An 18,442-nucleotide genomic window follows, 5' to 3' on the forward strand; every position below is an offset into this window, starting at 1 on the left:
CATCACTATGTATTATATACGTGCTATAGCAATATGGATCGCTCAGACCAAATCCTAACTCATAATCTCGAGGACCCGACAACTCGGCCGGCGCCGTAGTAGTCATATATAAGGTATCCACGTCATCGGCTTTCCGTAAATGTTTGCCCGGGTATACCTAGTACCAACGGCCGACGGTTTGAAGTCGTTTAGCATAAGGTTATATCAAGCCTATCTTTATACTAGATTCAATTATACCAAGCCCGAGATGCCGTGCTACCAAAAGTCAGCCTACTTGTCTGTCATTTACAGGTCATTGTTTTATACTAATACGGAAAGTCCCCCGTCTTGGTGGCTTACGAGAACGAATTCAGCTGGTCTGGAGTGGTTAATTAAACGCGGAACTGATCGAATGACTGCTTAGCCACAGATATTTAGGGTAACAAAGTATGGACTATCCACTAATGACTCAATCAGAATGCTTAACATGTATCTATACGACCCTTTCTGTTTCTTGAAGTCCTCCCGCGCCGTACTCTCATCTACAACCTAATATGTAAAACATCCGTTGGTATTTAACAGATACTCGTGAGGCATCTCTAGCCCACTTCTGAGATATAAACGTCGAAGGGTCAATGCATTACACGTTTATATTCATATCATCTAGAAACAAACATACAAGGCTAGGCATTTTAACTAACCTACGGCTTAAAGTTGCCGCCTAAGGCTATCATGGACCAGTCCGCTTTCGACCGGTACCCGAAGTAGCATTGCATCTTGCATTACTGCGAGGTCTCGTATTTTATTGCTGCAGGGGTCTTGCAGCCGTCAGTCTCGGCGGCTCGCCCTCCTATCTCGCAGAAATTGCCCAAATATTACTCGGCATGAGACGATAGTCGAGACGACGGTAAAATACTATATCGTAAGTACTCAGATACCTCTTATAATAATATCATCATGGATCTCGAGTCTAGCTTCCATGTTCTTTTTCCTTATATCGACCCGGATATATATCAGCTGAGAGCGTTGTTGTCTGGAGAGAATCTTGTTAGTGAGGAACCTACCGCCGGCTCCACCATTCGTCAATTTGTATCTTCAGTGTAATATTCTATGTGGACTTCATCTTATTTTATGACGTGTTGGAGAGTTATGATTTGGCGGATGGTGTTGTTATGCATTCTTACAAGAGCTGATCCAATTTGGCCATCTCCCAACGATGAACTCGAGGAGATCATGTACCAAGTCGAGGGCTACAGGGCCAGAGACTTTGGCGGGACTGTTATTCCGTGCTCCAACGAAGCATCCGGACCTGGCCGACAGAATGCTGCTGAATGGTTACGGGCAGCCTTTCATGATATGGCTACGACTACATATTTGAGCGGCATACGAGCTGGCGGCTTAGATGGCTCCTTGCAATACGAGCTGACCAGCTCGGACAATATCGGCCCAGGTTTCAATACAACTCTTAAGTTCATGGCCGACTATTATACGAGTCGGTCTAGCGTTGCGGATCTAATTGCTTTGGGCGTATACTATGCCGTTAGGTCTTGCGGTGGTCCAGTGGTGCCTGTTGCTGGTGGAAGGGTCGATGCTCTTGCGGCTGGTCCCATAGGCGTTCCGCTACCGCAGAACACTGCTTTCACATTTGAGCAACAGTTTACACGAATGGGGTTTAGCAAGACCGAGATGATCCAAGCCACCGCCTGTGGCCATTCTATTGGTGGTGTTCATGAAAAAGAATTTCCTGAGATCGTCCCGGTTGGGTCTACCTTAAACGGCGAAGCTCCTTTGGACTCGACTGTCGCAGCATTCGATAACAAGGTTGTCGCCGAATATATTGCTGGTAACACTACCAATCCCCTAGTGGTTGGACCATCGATCAAGGCCACTAGGAACGCAGACTATAAGGTGTTCAACTATGATAGCAACGTCACAGTCAAAGCAATGGCAGGTGTCGCTGAGTTCAATAGCATATGCACAACTGTTCTTCAGAAGTTGATCGATACTGTGCCTGATGGTGTGGTTTTATCTGACCCTATTCAACCATATTCTGTAAAGCCAGTTGATATGCAGTTGTCACTTAACTCTGACCCGTCAACAATGCAGCTGACTGGACTTATACGTGTTCGGACTACCGACATAGGAGAGGATTCTGTCTCTAGTTTAACGCTGAACTACAAGGACCGAAGCGGGAGTACCAATTGCGGTAGCACGAATTGCGCATACACAGCAACTCTCCTGGGTTCCACTCAGGGGTTCGATGATCAATTTATTGTAAGTCCACGACATAATACAGGGTTATATCTTTAGCCTAGGTCTAATATGCGTCAGTGGTTTCCCATCAATACTAGCATCCTAACATCTACGGGAATATCATCTTTCACTATAACCCTTAATATGGCCGACGGAACCACCAAAACGTATGATAACAATGGAAACACATACCCAATGCAAGACACCATATTCATTCAAAACCCCCAAAGCTGCCTCCTTTCCGGCACTCTCACCATTACCGCATCTGTAAGTTAACATCTATACTCTTAATCGTGCGCAGCTATTGATTTATTTTTATAGGTCCGTAACGACCGCAAATCCCTTCCTGTAAAATTGTTCGTTTCATACAAGACCTCGACGGGGGATCCCAATCGTCCAGTTCCCACTCTGAAAAACGCCACGATTACCATGACAGAAGGTACCTGCGTAGGCTCATATACTTTTTATACGGCGGACTTTACTGGCCTTGGCGATCTTGCGTATGCATCAAAGATCGATGTTATCAGCGGGAGCGATTCATCTTCTGTTGTCGATGACTTCAATGCTGCAAGCGAATTAGAAGCAACATGCAAACCCTTTCAAACTCCGCCAACTTCCGCGTGTACCACCGGACAGCTATCAACGTCTCCCGGATCACCAACTACCTCATCTACTTCTGTTTCACTATCCACTACTTCCTCTACTACCGTGAGCACCACAAGTACCTCTTCTACAGCACCAGCCGAGACCTTGCATCACAGACAGGATATTGGTGAGTATGTACTTATCGGATGCCAGAAAGAATCAACTGTACAGGCAACCCGAGCGCTAAGTGGCGCCGCATTTGCTTACGATAACATGACACTGGAAGATTGTATGAATAACTGTAGTAATTATATTTACTGGGGCACAGAATATAGACGCGAAGTATGTAACATTCATACACCCTCTCCTTTTAACTAATAACAGGTGTTGGACTCCCAGTCGAGCTGATTAGGGAGTTCGCTCCTAAGATATATCTAATCCTTATCGCTTAAAGAAGCATTCGCTAACTCTTATTCTGTAGTGTGAGTTTTTAAATCTGGAAGAATAGCTAATAAGTAATACGACTGACATTAATATAGGCTACTGTGGTAACTCGCTCCACCCGACGAGCGAAGACGCGCCCTTAACTGATTGTAATATGGTATGCGGTGGAGATGCTACGGAGTATTGCGGTGATAGCGATAGGATAGAGCTGTACAGTACCACAGCTAGTCAACCAACCCCGACTGCTACACTTGCTCCTAAACCAACCGTGTCATCATACGTCCGGGTCGGTTGTTACAATGAGATCCCAGGTGGCCGAGCTCTGACTGGAGCAGCCTACGCAGACGATACTATGACCTTGGAATTATGCGCGACCGACTGTACTGGATTTGAGTACTGGGCAACTGAATATGGCCGAGAGTGTTACTGTGGGAATACCATTGATAGCCTTAGCACGCCAGCTCCTGATGCTGATTGTCAAATGGTATGTGCTGGGGATCGTTACGAATATTGCGGAGCTGGAAATAGACTTGAGTTATATCAACTAGCAACAGCTTCTTCAGCGCTCGCGACGAGCACGTCGAGTCTGATATCTTAAACGACTGGGGTATTTTATGAGAAGTTGTGGAACGAATTTAATATGGCGATTATATGGCACTTCATGTTTGTTATTAATTAATACCTAGATACCTAGACAGATTGATGATTATTTAGTATATAAGAGGTAGCATCATATGAACGGAGAGTTATGGTTTGTAGACAGGTTGACATAATAAGGTAATAAAGAATTAAGTTAGGGTAGGTATGTTGTCTAGTACTTATTACATCCATTAATATAGGTAGGTGTCTTTACCTAGCGTAGGTACGTACCCAAAAAGACTCTCCCAAACGTGGATACCCCTGGATGGTTTGGTGGTGGGTTGTGGCACGTCATTGGTGTAAGCCGGTTTAATGCAAGGCTGTAGTCTGTAGGTGACCCAAATACAGTGTGTACCTGATAGTATGCACAGTGGCAGCCAAATTCTCAAATATTGGCAGCCATAGCTCCTGCAGAAATCCAATCTTGACTATTCCATGCGACTGGATCTTTGGTTTGCATATAAGGAAGGCGTGGATCACGAATCATATGCGCGGATACGTACTAAGCAATCACCCCCCACCACCTTGCTTTTCTACTTTTCTGAAGTCTGCAGTCTACAATATTGGATATCGCACTTTCACTAGGCCAACGCTGCTGTAGTTTTGCCATGATTACCTATTATCTCTCCTAGGTTTCTTCTGCAAAGGACCTTATCGTAAACTTACTATCTCGTATCGCAAGCGATCTCTTAAAACTACCGGGTTTCCCTAGTTTCCCTACGGCAAATATCTACAGCTTCCTTTGTCAACGTTTCCCGCTAAAAAAAGCGATGCCTATTTGCATCCGTCGCATCACATTAGCATATCTATATGCTATGAAAACGAGGACCTAGAGTCAAGTATGTCGACTGGTACGTCTCCGATGGCTGCTTTTGTTCACAAACAGTATTTGCCAAAACTTGCTAACTCCCAAATCACAGAGACACATCCTCCACAAATCCAACCTCGCCTGACATTCTTTCCGAGATCGCCGGGGAGGTTCGAAAGTACGAACAACGGCCGACCTACGTTAAACTAAGTTCTACTTCCCCTCGATACGGGTTCTTGCAATATGCCTTGTCATATGGTACGTGCTTGAGGCAGACGCATACACTTTGGGATGGGATCTAATTCTCGCGACAGAAGAAAGATCGTCTTAACTTACTGGGTGGTGTCAAACCTGTAAATAATCTTAATGGAAACAAACAGAACCCCTCACGCTCTGTGCAATCGTCACCCATACGTCGTCCTTCAGACTCGTCACCTGCGCCACCACCAAAACGCCAGAAGGTCGAAGAGTACAATGTACACACCCAGGCCCAGTTCGTCGTTGTATTCGACCACGATGGGACCGCTGACCGGCCCAACCCGCGGAAACGTTCTCTTGACAACCGCAGCGAGTCTCAACATACCTTTATATCACAATCGTCCACCAAAGGAGCGCCGTCGACCGAAGCGAAAATCCCCGAATTTCGATCCACGGAAAGTTACGTGAGACCTTTACATAAGAACAGGCCCCGACATAACACTCCAAAACAACATGTAGGGCAACTAGATAGAGAGGTTGCCACCGAAACTCCTTTACTAAAGTCCGATATTGAGGACAGCGACGGAGATGTGGAGATCATCGGGGCAGAGGTCATGGTAACCCCTCAAACACGCCATACTCAAGGGGTACGGTACTCTATAGAAGACTTTGGGAGGCGCTTCAAGACGACATCTGGCGCCCAGAAGATGGAGGAAATCATTGATAGTACAATGTTAAAGGAGGACGGGTCCAATAACCCGGTTTCCAGCCCAGATGAGCTGGCACCAGAAACGCAAGACATGAGAGAAAAGATGCCAACGAAGCGGCCTACTTTATCCCCTAGTTTGTCTAAAAAGGGTGACATTCCACGAACGAAATTCACCCCGCCGTCTCGTACTAGATTACAGGGCCCGAGGAGAGGGCTTAGTGAATCGGATCGTGTTACGAAAATCGTTAACTCGCCTCTTCGTGTCCTTCGGGCTGTATCGGGCGGTCACAAATATGAAGGGGGTAGGAAGGACGATACAAATAAATGTTTCCTAAATTTGCGTGAGATGAGCTACATACTCCATCCAGAGAATTCAGATGGTCAACTTATGAAAGAATACGCATATCTTACGGTCAATCTTAAAAAGGTTAAACAGATTCGTACTTCATCACAACCCAATTGCCTTGTGGCTTTGATTCAGCGTGCCATCGATGGTTCAATAAGTGGTGGCCAAAGTTTATGGATCGAATTCTCGTCTCCCAAGGACCTTAAAAAATTCGTTACTTGGGCGAGAGACACTGGGTCAGATGGTCTGGTGGATGAGTCTTCACCTTGGTAAATTTTGATATCCTGCTATTTTGGAGGCTGCTAACGTAATTTCTAGGGGTCGCCTTGAGAAAGAACTTGAAAACACGATACGGACCGCTACCAACCGCACTGTTATTAGAGACGACGTGTTAAGGGGAGATGATATGAGGTTGATCGAGCACAATTTGGCAAATACAAATCAGGCAAGAGCTGGCAACCTACCGCGCATCCCAGTTCCCCAGGGGAAGTTGAAGGACACGATGAGGCCGCATTCTGCATCCTCGTTAGACCCCAAGACAACGGTCATATCAGATAATCCTCGGCCCTATAGTCTTCGACGACAACCACACAAAACTCATTCTACATTTGCATTGAAAGGCCCCAGTTCGGAATCCGAGTCCCCTGAACCTGAATGTTGGACAACCCAGCATATAGGCTGGGAGAGAGATTGGCGCAATTCTCTTGTCTTCCCTTTTCATGGCAAAAGTAGAGCTACCGTCGACAAGGAAGATATTCCTCGATTAGATGAGGGTCAGTTTCTAAACGACAATCTAATTATTTTTTATCTGCGCTACCTCCAACACACATTGGAGGCAGAAAGGCCAGACCTGGCTCAACGGATTTATTTCCAGAACACGTATTTTTATGAGAAGCTCAAGTCTACGAGGACGGCTCAAGGTATCAACTATGATAGTGTCAAAGCGTGGACGTCTAAAGTCGACCTCTTTACGAAAGATTATATTATCGTCCCAATCAATGAATTCACTCATTGGTACGTCGCAATTATCTACAACGCACCAAAACTCCTCTCTTCTCCAGGCAAGACGGAAAATACCGCTAAGGACACGATCATTATCGAAGAGGATATCAACGATTCTAGAGAAGCTTCCCGTGAGGTTTCTAGCGCCTCCCCCGATAATGGGAAATCAGCAGATAAGCCTAGAAGCCTTGAAGCAGTGAGATCTGAATTACAGAGCGATGTCACGAATCACTTTAGCCGTATGTCAATCGAAAGCCCGGGTTTTCCAAATGGTATCGCTAAACAGACAATAGCTCCGGAGCCAGAAAATCAGAAGACGGATGCACAGCTAACCAGTTGTAAACAGGAGGCTACAGATGTGCGGCACGATAATATCAAAGGAGATGTGAGGCATATTGTGTCATCGAATGACAACCTCCAGCGGAAGAAGACAACGAAAGGATACGGCACGGGCACTAGGAGACATAGTCCGGACCAGCTAAAAATTATCACGCTCGATTCATTAGGGTTGGCCCATTCGCCAGCTTGCAGCTGTCTAAAGCAGTATTTGATTGCAGAGCTCAAGGATAAGAAAGGCATTGAAATACCAAATCCTGGGGCTTTAGGTATGACTGCTAAGGAGGTTCCCCAGCAAACAAATCACTGCGACTGCGGACTATATCTACTAGGATACATAAGAGAGTTCCTAAAAGATCCTGACGGGTTCGTTCGCAACATTCTCCTACATAACCACATTGCTTGGGATCTAAATCCATCGGAGCTCCGAAACAATATTAGAGACTTGATTTTTGATCTTCAAAAGGAGCAGCAACGTCGAGAAGATATTCATAGAGAAGAGAAACGTAACAAAGCAGGGTTGCTGAAGAGGAAGGTCAGGGGTTCAATAGATGAGCGGCCCCTTAAACAACTAGCAAAGGAGCAGGATATCAGCCGAGGTGCGTCTGAGCCCCAAAAGGATGAGGATATCCCCAAGGAGAATAGTGTGGCCAAACCTAAACCAAAATCACCTACTCCCGAAGTCTCTCTAGAAACCAGACCCGTTTCTAATTCGGAGAACCGACCTATTCCTGGTTCATTTCCTCGGTCTCCGGCTGTGGCCAGCGCTAATATAAGCGCATTAAACGTGAGCAACCCTGAACAAGCTAAAGTTCCCAAGTTCGTCTCGCCACTCCCTGAATCACCCTGTGGCTCTTCACCAGAAAGTCCCGTAGTTGTTGAGGATCCAGAAGTCCCCCAAGGGCAAGGGCGGAGCGCCAATCATATCCATAGCGATCTCAAGCGAGCCAATTTATCAGAAGAAGAGCCAGTTAGAGAAGTCCAAAAGACCTACCAAAATCAGGACAGACCGGCCGGTCAATCCCGAGACCAAGAGGAGATGATAACGGTAAGCCACTATTTCGCCGGTCGGCAACCCGGCGATAAGATGGTCTCGGCCAAATTGCGCGAAGAGCCGCTTCACTCGGATGTTATCGATATTTCGGACTGATTTCTGCAGGCCAACACAGGGGAATGTTAGAGGTCGGGAGAAGACAGAAACGGGTGTGTCTATTTCACTAAGGAGCATCGGGAAGCATCATGGTGACTTCATACGTGTCTGCATAAGAACGGCGTTGGGACGGTTGTGTTTGAAAAGTTTACCCCTGTATACCCCTTGTGGAGAGCGATTCTGGCTTTGCTCCGCGAGTCCGGGGCGTTACGTAGGATGGTCAATGACTAAAATACGTCTAACCTCACCTTTTCTATCTTGGTCCGCATAGATCTGATGTTAAGCGTTTCGATTATTGCCTTTTCGTGTACTGTTGTTGTTAGATATTGCCACGTAGTCTTCTAGGGGCAGCGATGGTCTTGAGTTTAGAGCCACGCAGTTTCAGCGAATGATGTTTGACCGTAAATAAACAATGTTATCTACTAATATTCATCACGAGGTCTCCGTAAGTATTCCCTATAGGTACGATTTATCATTTTTATCGCACTGTTCCCATAATTATCGTCTTTATAAACACTCCGGTTTAGAGCATCTCTTACATCCACACGTCAGAAGCGGATAATTCCACGATTTCACAGGACAGAATAAATCATCAGACCAACGTCAAGATCATAAGGCGTAGATTTTCGTTTTCTAGTAACCGTTATATTTCACCTCTCCCCGCCCCCGTCTTTTTTTTTTTCTTCGTTTCTTTTTCAGACGACCTATCGGGCCTTCTCGCCCTCCTTCTTCTTCAACGCCGGCAATGCGAACGCTTTGCTGAGCCCGTCACCCATCTTCTTCCACAACCCAAAGTCCGAGTCCTGGTTCCAGGTCAAGACGCCGACCCACGGCTGCACGTTGTAGTGGACGCGTAGGGTGACGTCGTCGGTCGAGGCGATTTTCCCGGTGGGGTGGGTGATTTGGTATTTTGGCTTTTGGTTCTTAAGGGTGAGTTTGCCGCTGGGAGGAGAGGAGGGTAGGATGTTAATATTTACGCACGATGGGCTGACTAGTAGGGGGGTAAGGATGTGGATGGGAGGGAAGGAGAGTCGTACCGGCTTGGGTCTATGGTCTTGCCGGCGGCGCTCTTGCGCAGCTTCTTAAGAGACGCGGGGCCTAGGTTGCTTAGGTGGTCGGCGCTCGGGCTCGTGATGATGGAGTCCCAGATGACTGCTTTATTGGTCTGGTTCGTGCTGTCGGCGGAAGGCCATTCGGCTGTTACGTATACGAAGAGCTGCTTGGTGTTCCAGGTGAACAGCGACGAGAGGTCCGCGTCTAGCGAGAACTTGATTATGGCGTATTCTTCCTTCTTAGTGCTGTAGTAGTGCGGTCGACCCTTGACTCTGTTTTCCTTCGTGTTAGTTAACTTGAGTAGGATATGTAGTTGGAGGAGAACGGATGGCTCTCTCTCTCTCTCTCTCTCTCTCTCTCTCTTACACTTGGACGTTGGTCGGCTTTATCGTTGCGCTTGGTGTTCGGGGAGCGGTGAGGTCGGAGGCGGCGATTAGGGCGGCGATGACGAATGCGACGGTGGTGAAGAAGCCAAATACATTTTGTATTCTAGTTAGGGAGTTGTACATGGTGACGGAGAGGATCCCCAAGATTTGGGGGGAGGCAAGGAGGATTGATGACAGTTAGTAGGAATACAGGTCGTTTAGTCTCATGGAAATTAGCTCGAAGTTGTAGTCGCCTGTCCTTGTCGTCGCTCACATGTAAGACATGTCTAAGATAAGATGTGAGGCCACGTATTAGAGGTCTATCAAGATGTATTATCGATAATTGCTTATCGATTTCTTATCAGTCGTATGAGCTTGTGTCACTTCTTGGCATCCCTATTTCATTGTGGGTCAAATTCTCCCCCCTATTCCGATTACTCTTATACGGAACACTGCAATCCCGTGCCTTGTAAATTTTAAACTCTTCATCAACTATAATAGAATATTTATATATTTGATTGTATTCCAACAACACAGCTATTTCTAAGCTTCTTAGATCCCACCCTATGACCTTTTCACATTTTATTGCGAAGCAGTTTCGAGTTTAGACTTAGGTTCTTCGCGACGATATGCACTAGCCAGATCTGGTCCCTAGTATTTATATCTCGTTAGTATCTTATTAAGGAAAGTTAGTATATTCCCATTGCTTACCCATTCCGAAGCATGGGCGTCCAATGGGGCAAGCTGAAGTGTGCCATCTGGAAGTACTAGACTCTGGACGCCTGAACTCAGGAGAATAGTCACTAGCACGTCCTTAAGCTCCATGCTAACAATGCTTTTGCTCAAGACTTTATCTAATATTATATCGTCTGTCGGGGGTTCCGATTAGGTTCAAATAATCATCGAGTCTACTGCAGGTGATGTGTTCAGAAGCTTTTTATATATATAAGTGTAGAGATGCCGAGTTATCCCAATTCCAAGTGCTCGAGACAATAAGAACCATGGAGTACACAAGAAAGCATTAATACACCCAAGACATTTCAATAACAGCTATTCAACATATATATATTTACGTACTCAGCCGTCCCTTGTCGATGATCAGCACGAGGATATCTCTTTTCTCGAAGGCCACGAGGCCGCGCAGCACTATAGGACATAAGATAAATTGCGCAGCGATGATCACTCATGGGTAAATTAACAACAGAATACCGTAACTCTACGTAGTAGGTTGGCACGGCGCTTCATTACGTACGTGGAATACCTTAAGCGGCATCCTTTTGCCAACTTTTGTTAAGCAAAGCAAATCAATTGGGTATCTATATAGTCGTAGCTTAAAGAGCCAGCTACAAAATGACTTGAAAGTAGTGTAACTTCTATAGCTTGGGTAGATGATACTGGATAGTGAATTAGAAGGGATCTATTCCTTCTACCTGTAGCTCTGCTTCAAAAGCCAGAGACCCTTACGTCTAAGTCAATTAGCCCTTCTTGTTTGATTACTTACTAAATAAAACAAATAGTACTTGAAAGTCAGACGATAGAGAAAATATTTGGAGAAATAGCCACGCCGAGGTAATGATCATCAAGGGTTAAATAGCAGCTTACCGGCTATACTAGGGCTATGAGACGATCATTATACGATTCAAGGTGTGCCATGGATGATGCAGGGCTATTACAGGCTCAAGTAGGAATATTGTTTACATTTATTACTGATGGTAAGGTCTTGGAGAACATATTTGACCAAGATAAAGGCCAAGTATAGATGGCCAAATTCCAAATCAGCTTCTAACTTAAGCATATTCAGAGTTAATGAGAATTCTATATAAAATGATGACTCGTTACTTTAGGAATATTTTGATAAGAGTGAAGGGGGGAAATATGCGTATTCTCGTGATTATTAGATTGATTGTTGTTATTGTTTCCATCGTGAAAGGGGATATGAATTAAGTACGCAATCTATAAGAATAAACTCTAAGACAACTACCCATTTCCTTTTACAAACCCTAAATTCCTTTTCACTTATCATATTTTATTACTTTCACTGTGCTTCATCACGGCTCTTCCATGTCTACAAACCTATACGCCCAAAAGGAACACCACTAGTGAGCACCTAATGTCAGCAAGTGAGGAGCGTCGAGTTACGCATTTTAAAATAGCCGTCTTTCCAGAAGCAAGAAAGGAGTAAAGAGTAAACGAAAGAGAAGTATTTACGTACGATGAAGCAGATGCTACCCAATCCAAGAGTAGCTAGGAAAAACATAGCTGTCTATGCGACTGTTAGAAAGCGAAATAGGATATTGGGCCTAATATTGACCCCTATTTTCGGGAGAAGTCTTGATTAGTATAATGTACTTACTTCGGTCTCATCAGGGCTTTCGCCATATATTGGTGCGCAGACATATAATGTTAAGCCCACGAAGAAGGCAACAACGGAATATGCCAAAAGCATCATAGGTGCTTGCCACGTGAATACCATATTCCAACGAATGCGAACCTCAACCTCGTCGTTGACAGTGTCGATAGTATCGAAACTTAATATTCTAGCTCCTAGTTCCTGCTGCCTTTCTCCACTCTCCAAATCATTATCTATCAAATCCCCCAATTCTCTAGTGAAGAAGCTACTTCGGGCTCGAGAAGATGTATTTGTCGATGGTAGCGAATCCTTATTTTTGATAATGCGGCATAGTATCGAAATATCGTGCTCGAAGACGGGTGGCTGTGACTTGCTACTGGCTCGTGACTCCTTCTGGGTAATAGTGGTGAAGATAAATGATTGGGATGTTGAGAGCAAAACTGAGAAAAGAGATAGGACCAACGAGCAATACCATGCTGCTGGCCCTATCCAGTGTTCGCGTTCGGGAGTCTCCCAAGATAAACAACCGATCGCGGCTGCAGAGAGCAGGGTAGCCTTATATCGTTTGATATCGTGTTAGAATAGGGATGAAGATAACGAAAGGAATAACATTATGATGTCTTTTAACCTCGACCTGTCCTGGGGGTGCAATTATGTCATGAAGACCACGAAGAGTAAAGAGTAGGACATACAGCCACTTGAACAAAATAGAGCTCCTGCAGCTTACGGTCGCGCCAGCTAGATAACATAGCTCCAAGCTCGGCCTCGTCCTTCTGGAGCTTTGCGCTATCAACTATGGCGAGAATCGGCAGAAGCGTATTTTGGCGGAAGGTCCGATAATAAGGAAGGGTAAAGATGCTCATAGCAGCGTAGCCCGATGATGAAGCTGCTTTACATAGCGCAGACCGCAACCATACCGCAACTATATAATACGTTCTGCTCGACATGGTATAAATACCTCAGGGTCTAGATAATACTAGTTAACTATACCTTCATAAGTCGTAGTTTCAGAACTAAAGAAAATTGAATCTATATAGTCTCCCATCAAGACACGTCGACATACCTTATAAAGAACCGGGAGTACTAACTAATATACACTAGATATCAAACTTTTTGGAAAGCATGCCATCATCAATGCTGATCACTGTGCCAGATTTCCTATTTATTAACGCTGCTTATATTTCCATTGGTGTTTGCTACGCCCCAATGCAGCCGCCCCGACGTTACCTATCATTATTACAATAAGAATACCTTCCCGAACCGAACCATTCCCGCCTAGCGATATCGCATCGGCCCGAGTGCGCCTTGCTGCAACTAACTCTCTTACACAACTCCACCTATATTATCCTATCTCTAGAGGTGTAAGTAACACTGACGTTAAAGCCGGCTTCCATCTTGTTAAGCCGTGTCTACCATGAGCTTTGGGATATAGTGGTTGATTTGCCAGGTGTAACATCATACTGACTACGTTTTTAGTGAGGACTCGATGCAAATAAAGTCAGGAAAGGGTCTGAAAGTGACATGATATTATTGTTATTCGTAGCAAGGACTTTACTATCATTCAAGCTTTTCTGACTAAATCTCTAGAAATTGAAAAATCGCGGTGGGTACACAAGGTAAAATATTGATGGGGGCGTGCATATAATAAAAGGAGACAGGCAAAACATCCATAATCTAGGGAAATAGATACTACAAGATCCAGTGCTCTTAGGCTTTGCTCGGCCTACTGAGTATCTCCTTAGTTTCTTAGTTGAACCTCCAACACGGCACAGTCCCATATTTCCATTTTGGGCCTTCCTCGCAGGAAGCCGACAGTTATCCTCCGCCGAACTCGCTTGCAGGAACTTACCTAATTTATCGAGTATGAAATACTTAATTTGTTTATGAGGGAAATTTTTTAAGATATATCTTTTCTGCGACCTGTTAAGACAATACGAATAGCTATGCTTCTCTCAAAGGACGTAGGAGATATCACGATAATCCCACTACATAACCCAGCTTCGATGCTACATGTCGAGTGTCTTGTAAAAAAAGACTATATAATATAGACGTAAGAGGCTTTCCAACTTTATGTTACATATACCTTATGGTTAAAACTGGTTAGAAATTTTATGCCGAGTTAAATAAATTATATTATACTTATATACCTAGGTTAATACTATCCTCTCGTAGTTATTACTTCGTTCGCGTTTGCTAATATAACCTGATAAACTACCTTTTCATTAATTACTATACAACTCGGCCAGGACCTAACCTCCTATGTAATTAATAATTATTATTATCATATAATTGAGAGACAGAGTAACTCTAACTCTGCCTAATCTATGAAAGCCCGACTGAAAATACACTTTGTTCTATATGTCTCATGAAATTATAACACACATCTCCTGTTATAAGCACCAGGTTGAGTCATACCAATACATCCTATCTGCTGGGGGTCACTTTCCGTGATATCATCACTTACTAGTGAGAAGATCATGGGATAATAGGCCTAGCAACCTCCCGGGCAAATTGTAACACAGGTAAGTCTAATTACTTGCCATATTTCGCTAACAGATCTCTCTGTAGATAGGTGATACACCAGACACGTTGCAAATGATCATGATTTTATACACAGAATGGGCGACTATATACAGCACCCAATATGATTACAAGTATCTCTTCTGAGACGTCCGGGAATGCCATCAACTATGCTGTGGCCCACCACGACTATTGCGTATAAACGTAACCATGCAGCCCTCATAGCCTCTCTAGCGGTCGTTTCATTCCTAATTGTACATGATTTCGCGGGTCCCTGGTTATCGTCATCCGAACGGGACAGAGCTCAACCTCACGTGAGCCTAATACTGGGAGTTATCAAATAATAACCTGGAACCGGTGCGAAAAAAGAGTCTATAATAATCATTTTTTTCACGCAGAACCCAACCTACCCGGCGACGGCTGTGCCTTATATAGAAGCACATAAATGTTCGGTAAGGCAGTGTAAGAAAAACGGTGGGAGCTGCACGAGATCTCCAGCACACCAGTCCTCTAACATATGGTTTGAGTCCTGGTGCTGGATTAATGAGATCGTGTATTAAGGGCGTGAAGGCGGGAGAGGGGAGCTTCTATGGAGGGAAAGTCGTCCAAATATGGCAGAGATGGAGACTTAAAAGGGGATATTAGGAGACGCCTGAGCACCAAGAGCTTCTTGTTGCTCCTGCAGTTCCTCACCACCAGCTTCGATGCTAATTCCAAGACCGACCTTGGCAGATTGCTAAGAATTAAGTAATTAGAGAAAATTCCACATCCAGAAATCTTAAATCAAACTTACAGTGAAGTGGTCGACATCAGCGCAGAAGGACATCATGACAGGTGGTGCCACGCGCTTCTCTAGTATGCAGCCTAATTTTCCTTTGGAATCGACCTGCGCTCGGAATGTTGACATGCGGAAATCGTATTTGATACCAACAGATGTAAGTCCTTCCTTCTGCAAGCTACCTCCCATCAGACCCCCAGGGCCAGGAGCCACTTGGAGAGTCATGTCGACACCGGCTTGGACCTTATCTGTCAATCTCCGCCAGTACGTTGTGTTAAGGGCGCCTTGCGCATGAATTTGGGCGGTTGCGATCCAATCGTCGGACTTATACTTTGCGCAATATGATAGGGCAGACTCGGGCGGCTGATTCAGCGCAGCGCGTTGCCAAACGGCCTCTATACCGAGGGCAAGTTTGCTGGTGATGGATTGTAGATGGCTCAAGATGTAAATACCAGTCAAACCACCCTCAAGGTAGGAGGGGTTGAGCATCTTGAGGGAAGAGGTAAAGTCACTGCCTGTATATTCGTGTTCAATTGATGCCATATCCTGGGCGCCTATAGAAAATTGCGTCTTGGTGACAAAGGAGGGGTTCCAACGGTAGTTAAATCTTGTTGATAGCATGCCATTGTTATCCATGCTTCCTTGGAGGAATACCTATAGCGAAGTAGATTACATGTTAACTTGACATTTGTTTGCGGGTGATGGAGGGGTCAACTAACCTTGTTGGTTCCAAAGAGACCTGCAAAGGCATAAGGATTCTGATGCTCACCCATCGCAAACTGATGCGATACCTGGAATAACGGTGATAGACTGACTGCCTTAGTAAGGTCTGCCCTTATACCTGTATGCATGTAATTGGTGAGAGAAACTTCACGCTGAACCTCCTTTGCGATAGTCTCGACGGTGCCGGGATTAGACAAGCCGAGCCTGTCCCGTCGCTCGGAGAAGGACTTGTATACATCGGAAACTGCATTGGCTATGGGATTCGTGGTTAGGAAGCCTAAGGGCGACGGCCCAGACGGTTGCGACTCGAAGTTGAAGGCCATGGTGGAAGCAGAACTGTCAGGGCAGACTGACGTCTTTGATAAGAAATGACGACAGAAGATACGGCAAAACACAAAACACAATTTAGATAAAAGACTTGGGAGGTTTGCTTTTATGATAAATATGAGGACCCGATGAATAAGTACTGCTGAAGAATAGTTACTCAGCTTCCCTCGTCTGCGACTGCGAACTACCGACAATTGGGTTGAGTTGTCGTTTTTTTATTAGCTTGCAGTGGTGTCAAAGAAAAAAAAAAAGATTCTTGGTGCAGGCGGCTGTAAGATCAAAGATCCTAGTTGGTGAAGTCTCCATTTTCGTCAACGGAATAATCCTTGTGCCGCTCTAAAAACCTTAACTTTCACAGCTTACCTCCGTACCAAGTTTGGGTGGGTCGAATAAACCGTTATTTCACCGTTATTTTACCATTTGCATATTTAAACATTTAAAAATTCAGACTTAAGTGAACGATGAATAAGATTTTATATCTATTGAAGTTATTTTCAACGTTTGAAAGTGACTGGAATGTTTATGTATATAGCTATTGATATTTCTAAACGTTTCACTTACTTTCAAACGTTATAGCGTTTATAGAAAGAGCTACAAAATCCACGGGAAGGCCACGGGAAGGCCACGGGAAGGCCACGGGAGCGACGGGAAGGTATAAATTAGGTAGGTACGTATATCATATAGATACGGGGGCAGGCAGGTAGGCAGGTAGGCAGGTAGGCAGGCAGGCAGTCAGTCAGTCAGTCAGTCAGTCAATAGATTACGAATACAATTATCAGTTGAAAGATTGATTATATAAGACTATTTAAGGGACTATCTATCTAAAGGACTATATAAGAGACTGGCTAGGAGACTGGCTAGGAGACTGGTTATATATCTAATTAGCTAAGGTATTAGAAGGTCAGGGGACTGACTGACTGACTAGTTGACTGACTGGTTGACTGACTGGTTGACTGACTGGTTGACTGACTGGTTGGTCAAGAAGTTGAAGACTTAGAAGAAAATAAAGATGATGGGAAGGGAGGGAGGGCCTTTTATATAGACCTGTATACCTGTATACCTGTATTGCCTCAGATTTGCCTGTACAACCTTGATTTTAAATTAGACCTTGTCTTGTATGGCCTTGACAAGGGTGTAAGGCCGTGATAAAGGCCTTTAGACCGACGGGAACGACGGGAGTACATATAAATGCTTAAATATTTGAAGCTATATTGAATATTCGAAAGGCTAAATATTTAAAAAGTTGAACGTTTAAAAAAATTTAAACGTTTAGATATTATTTGATATTAAAATAGTGGTAAACGCTAAGAATGGCTAACGTTTTTGATCCTGAATATTTAAATGAAATAAACAGTATAAATATGGGTCAAAAAGGTAAACGGTTATTGAACTGTTTATTCGAACCACCAAGCTCTGGTACGGCTAGCACAAGGTTCAATCCTAAGTCACATGCAGATAAACAGGTACGTACCTTTGTGACGTACATAGTACCTAACCTTAAAAGTTGCGTCACCCGTTTCTCCCCGTCCTTATGTCCTTACGTCCTTACGTAAACTTAGTCTCAGCCGCCTTATTCAGATCCATAGATGCTTCTGAAAGAAAGTTCCAAATCCACATGTGCATGAAGCAGCACCCGCTTTCTTCTATATTTGTGAAGGATCAATCAACTTATTCGATATCTTAAAAGCTTGTTTTCGCGTTTGGTGCAACACCTTCTACCCTCTATTCAAGCTTTGTCGGGCCAATTCTTACTGCAAATCTATATCTTGTTCTTGGGCTTTTCTTGGGACTTCAAACTTGACTTTTCCACCAAAGATCCATATTTCTATCTTTTTTGAAAATCAAAACAAAAAAAAAGTGATAATTTACCCCTGAGT

At 44.4% G+C, this 18,442-nt stretch overlaps 3 protein-coding genes across 3 annotated transcripts; 1 reads left to right on the top strand and 2 right to left on the bottom strand.

The window, feature by feature from the left end:
• Positions 1-1,140: 1,140 nt before the first annotated feature.
• On the top strand, positions 1,141-8,449 carry GL218_02274 (Ubiquitin-like-specific protease 2; the record flags this gene model as incomplete). The annotated part of the gene is made up of 7 exons (XM_033578777.1): positions 1,141-2,253; positions 2,311-2,499; positions 2,554-3,008; positions 4,821-4,966; positions 5,030-5,917; positions 5,984-6,230; positions 6,280-8,449. 7 exons carry the CDS (start codon positions 1,141-1,143, stop codon positions 8,447-8,449), a joined length of 5,208 nt encoding a protein of 1,735 aa, XP_033439356.1.
• Positions 8,450-9,153: 704 nt separating this feature from the next.
• On the bottom strand, positions 9,154-10,011 carry GL218_02275 (Signal peptidase complex subunit SPC3; the record flags this gene model as incomplete). Its single annotated transcript, XM_033578778.1, has 3 exons — positions 9,154-9,391; positions 9,487-9,774; positions 9,869-10,011. 3 exons carry the CDS (start codon positions 10,009-10,011, stop codon positions 9,154-9,156), a joined length of 669 nt encoding a protein of 222 aa, XP_033439355.1.
• A 5,354-nt stretch (positions 10,012-15,365) lies between these two features.
• Positions 15,366-16,561, bottom strand: GL218_02276 (Mitochondrial import receptor subunit tom40; the record flags this gene model as incomplete). The annotated part of the gene is made up of 3 exons (XM_033578779.1): positions 15,366-15,473; positions 15,531-16,169; positions 16,235-16,561. The coding sequence occupies 3 exons, from the start codon at positions 16,559-16,561 to the stop codon at positions 15,366-15,368; spliced, it is 1,074 nt and encodes a 357-aa protein (XP_033439359.1).
• Between the last annotated feature and the right edge of the window lie 1,881 nt (positions 16,562-18,442).

This window comes from Daldinia childiae (genome assembly GCF_008694065.1).
Source record: "Daldinia childiae strain JS-1345 chromosome Unknown Scaffold2, whole genome shotgun sequence".
Classification (NCBI taxonomy): Eukaryota; Fungi; Ascomycota; class Sordariomycetes; order Xylariales; family Hypoxylaceae; genus Daldinia; species Daldinia childiae.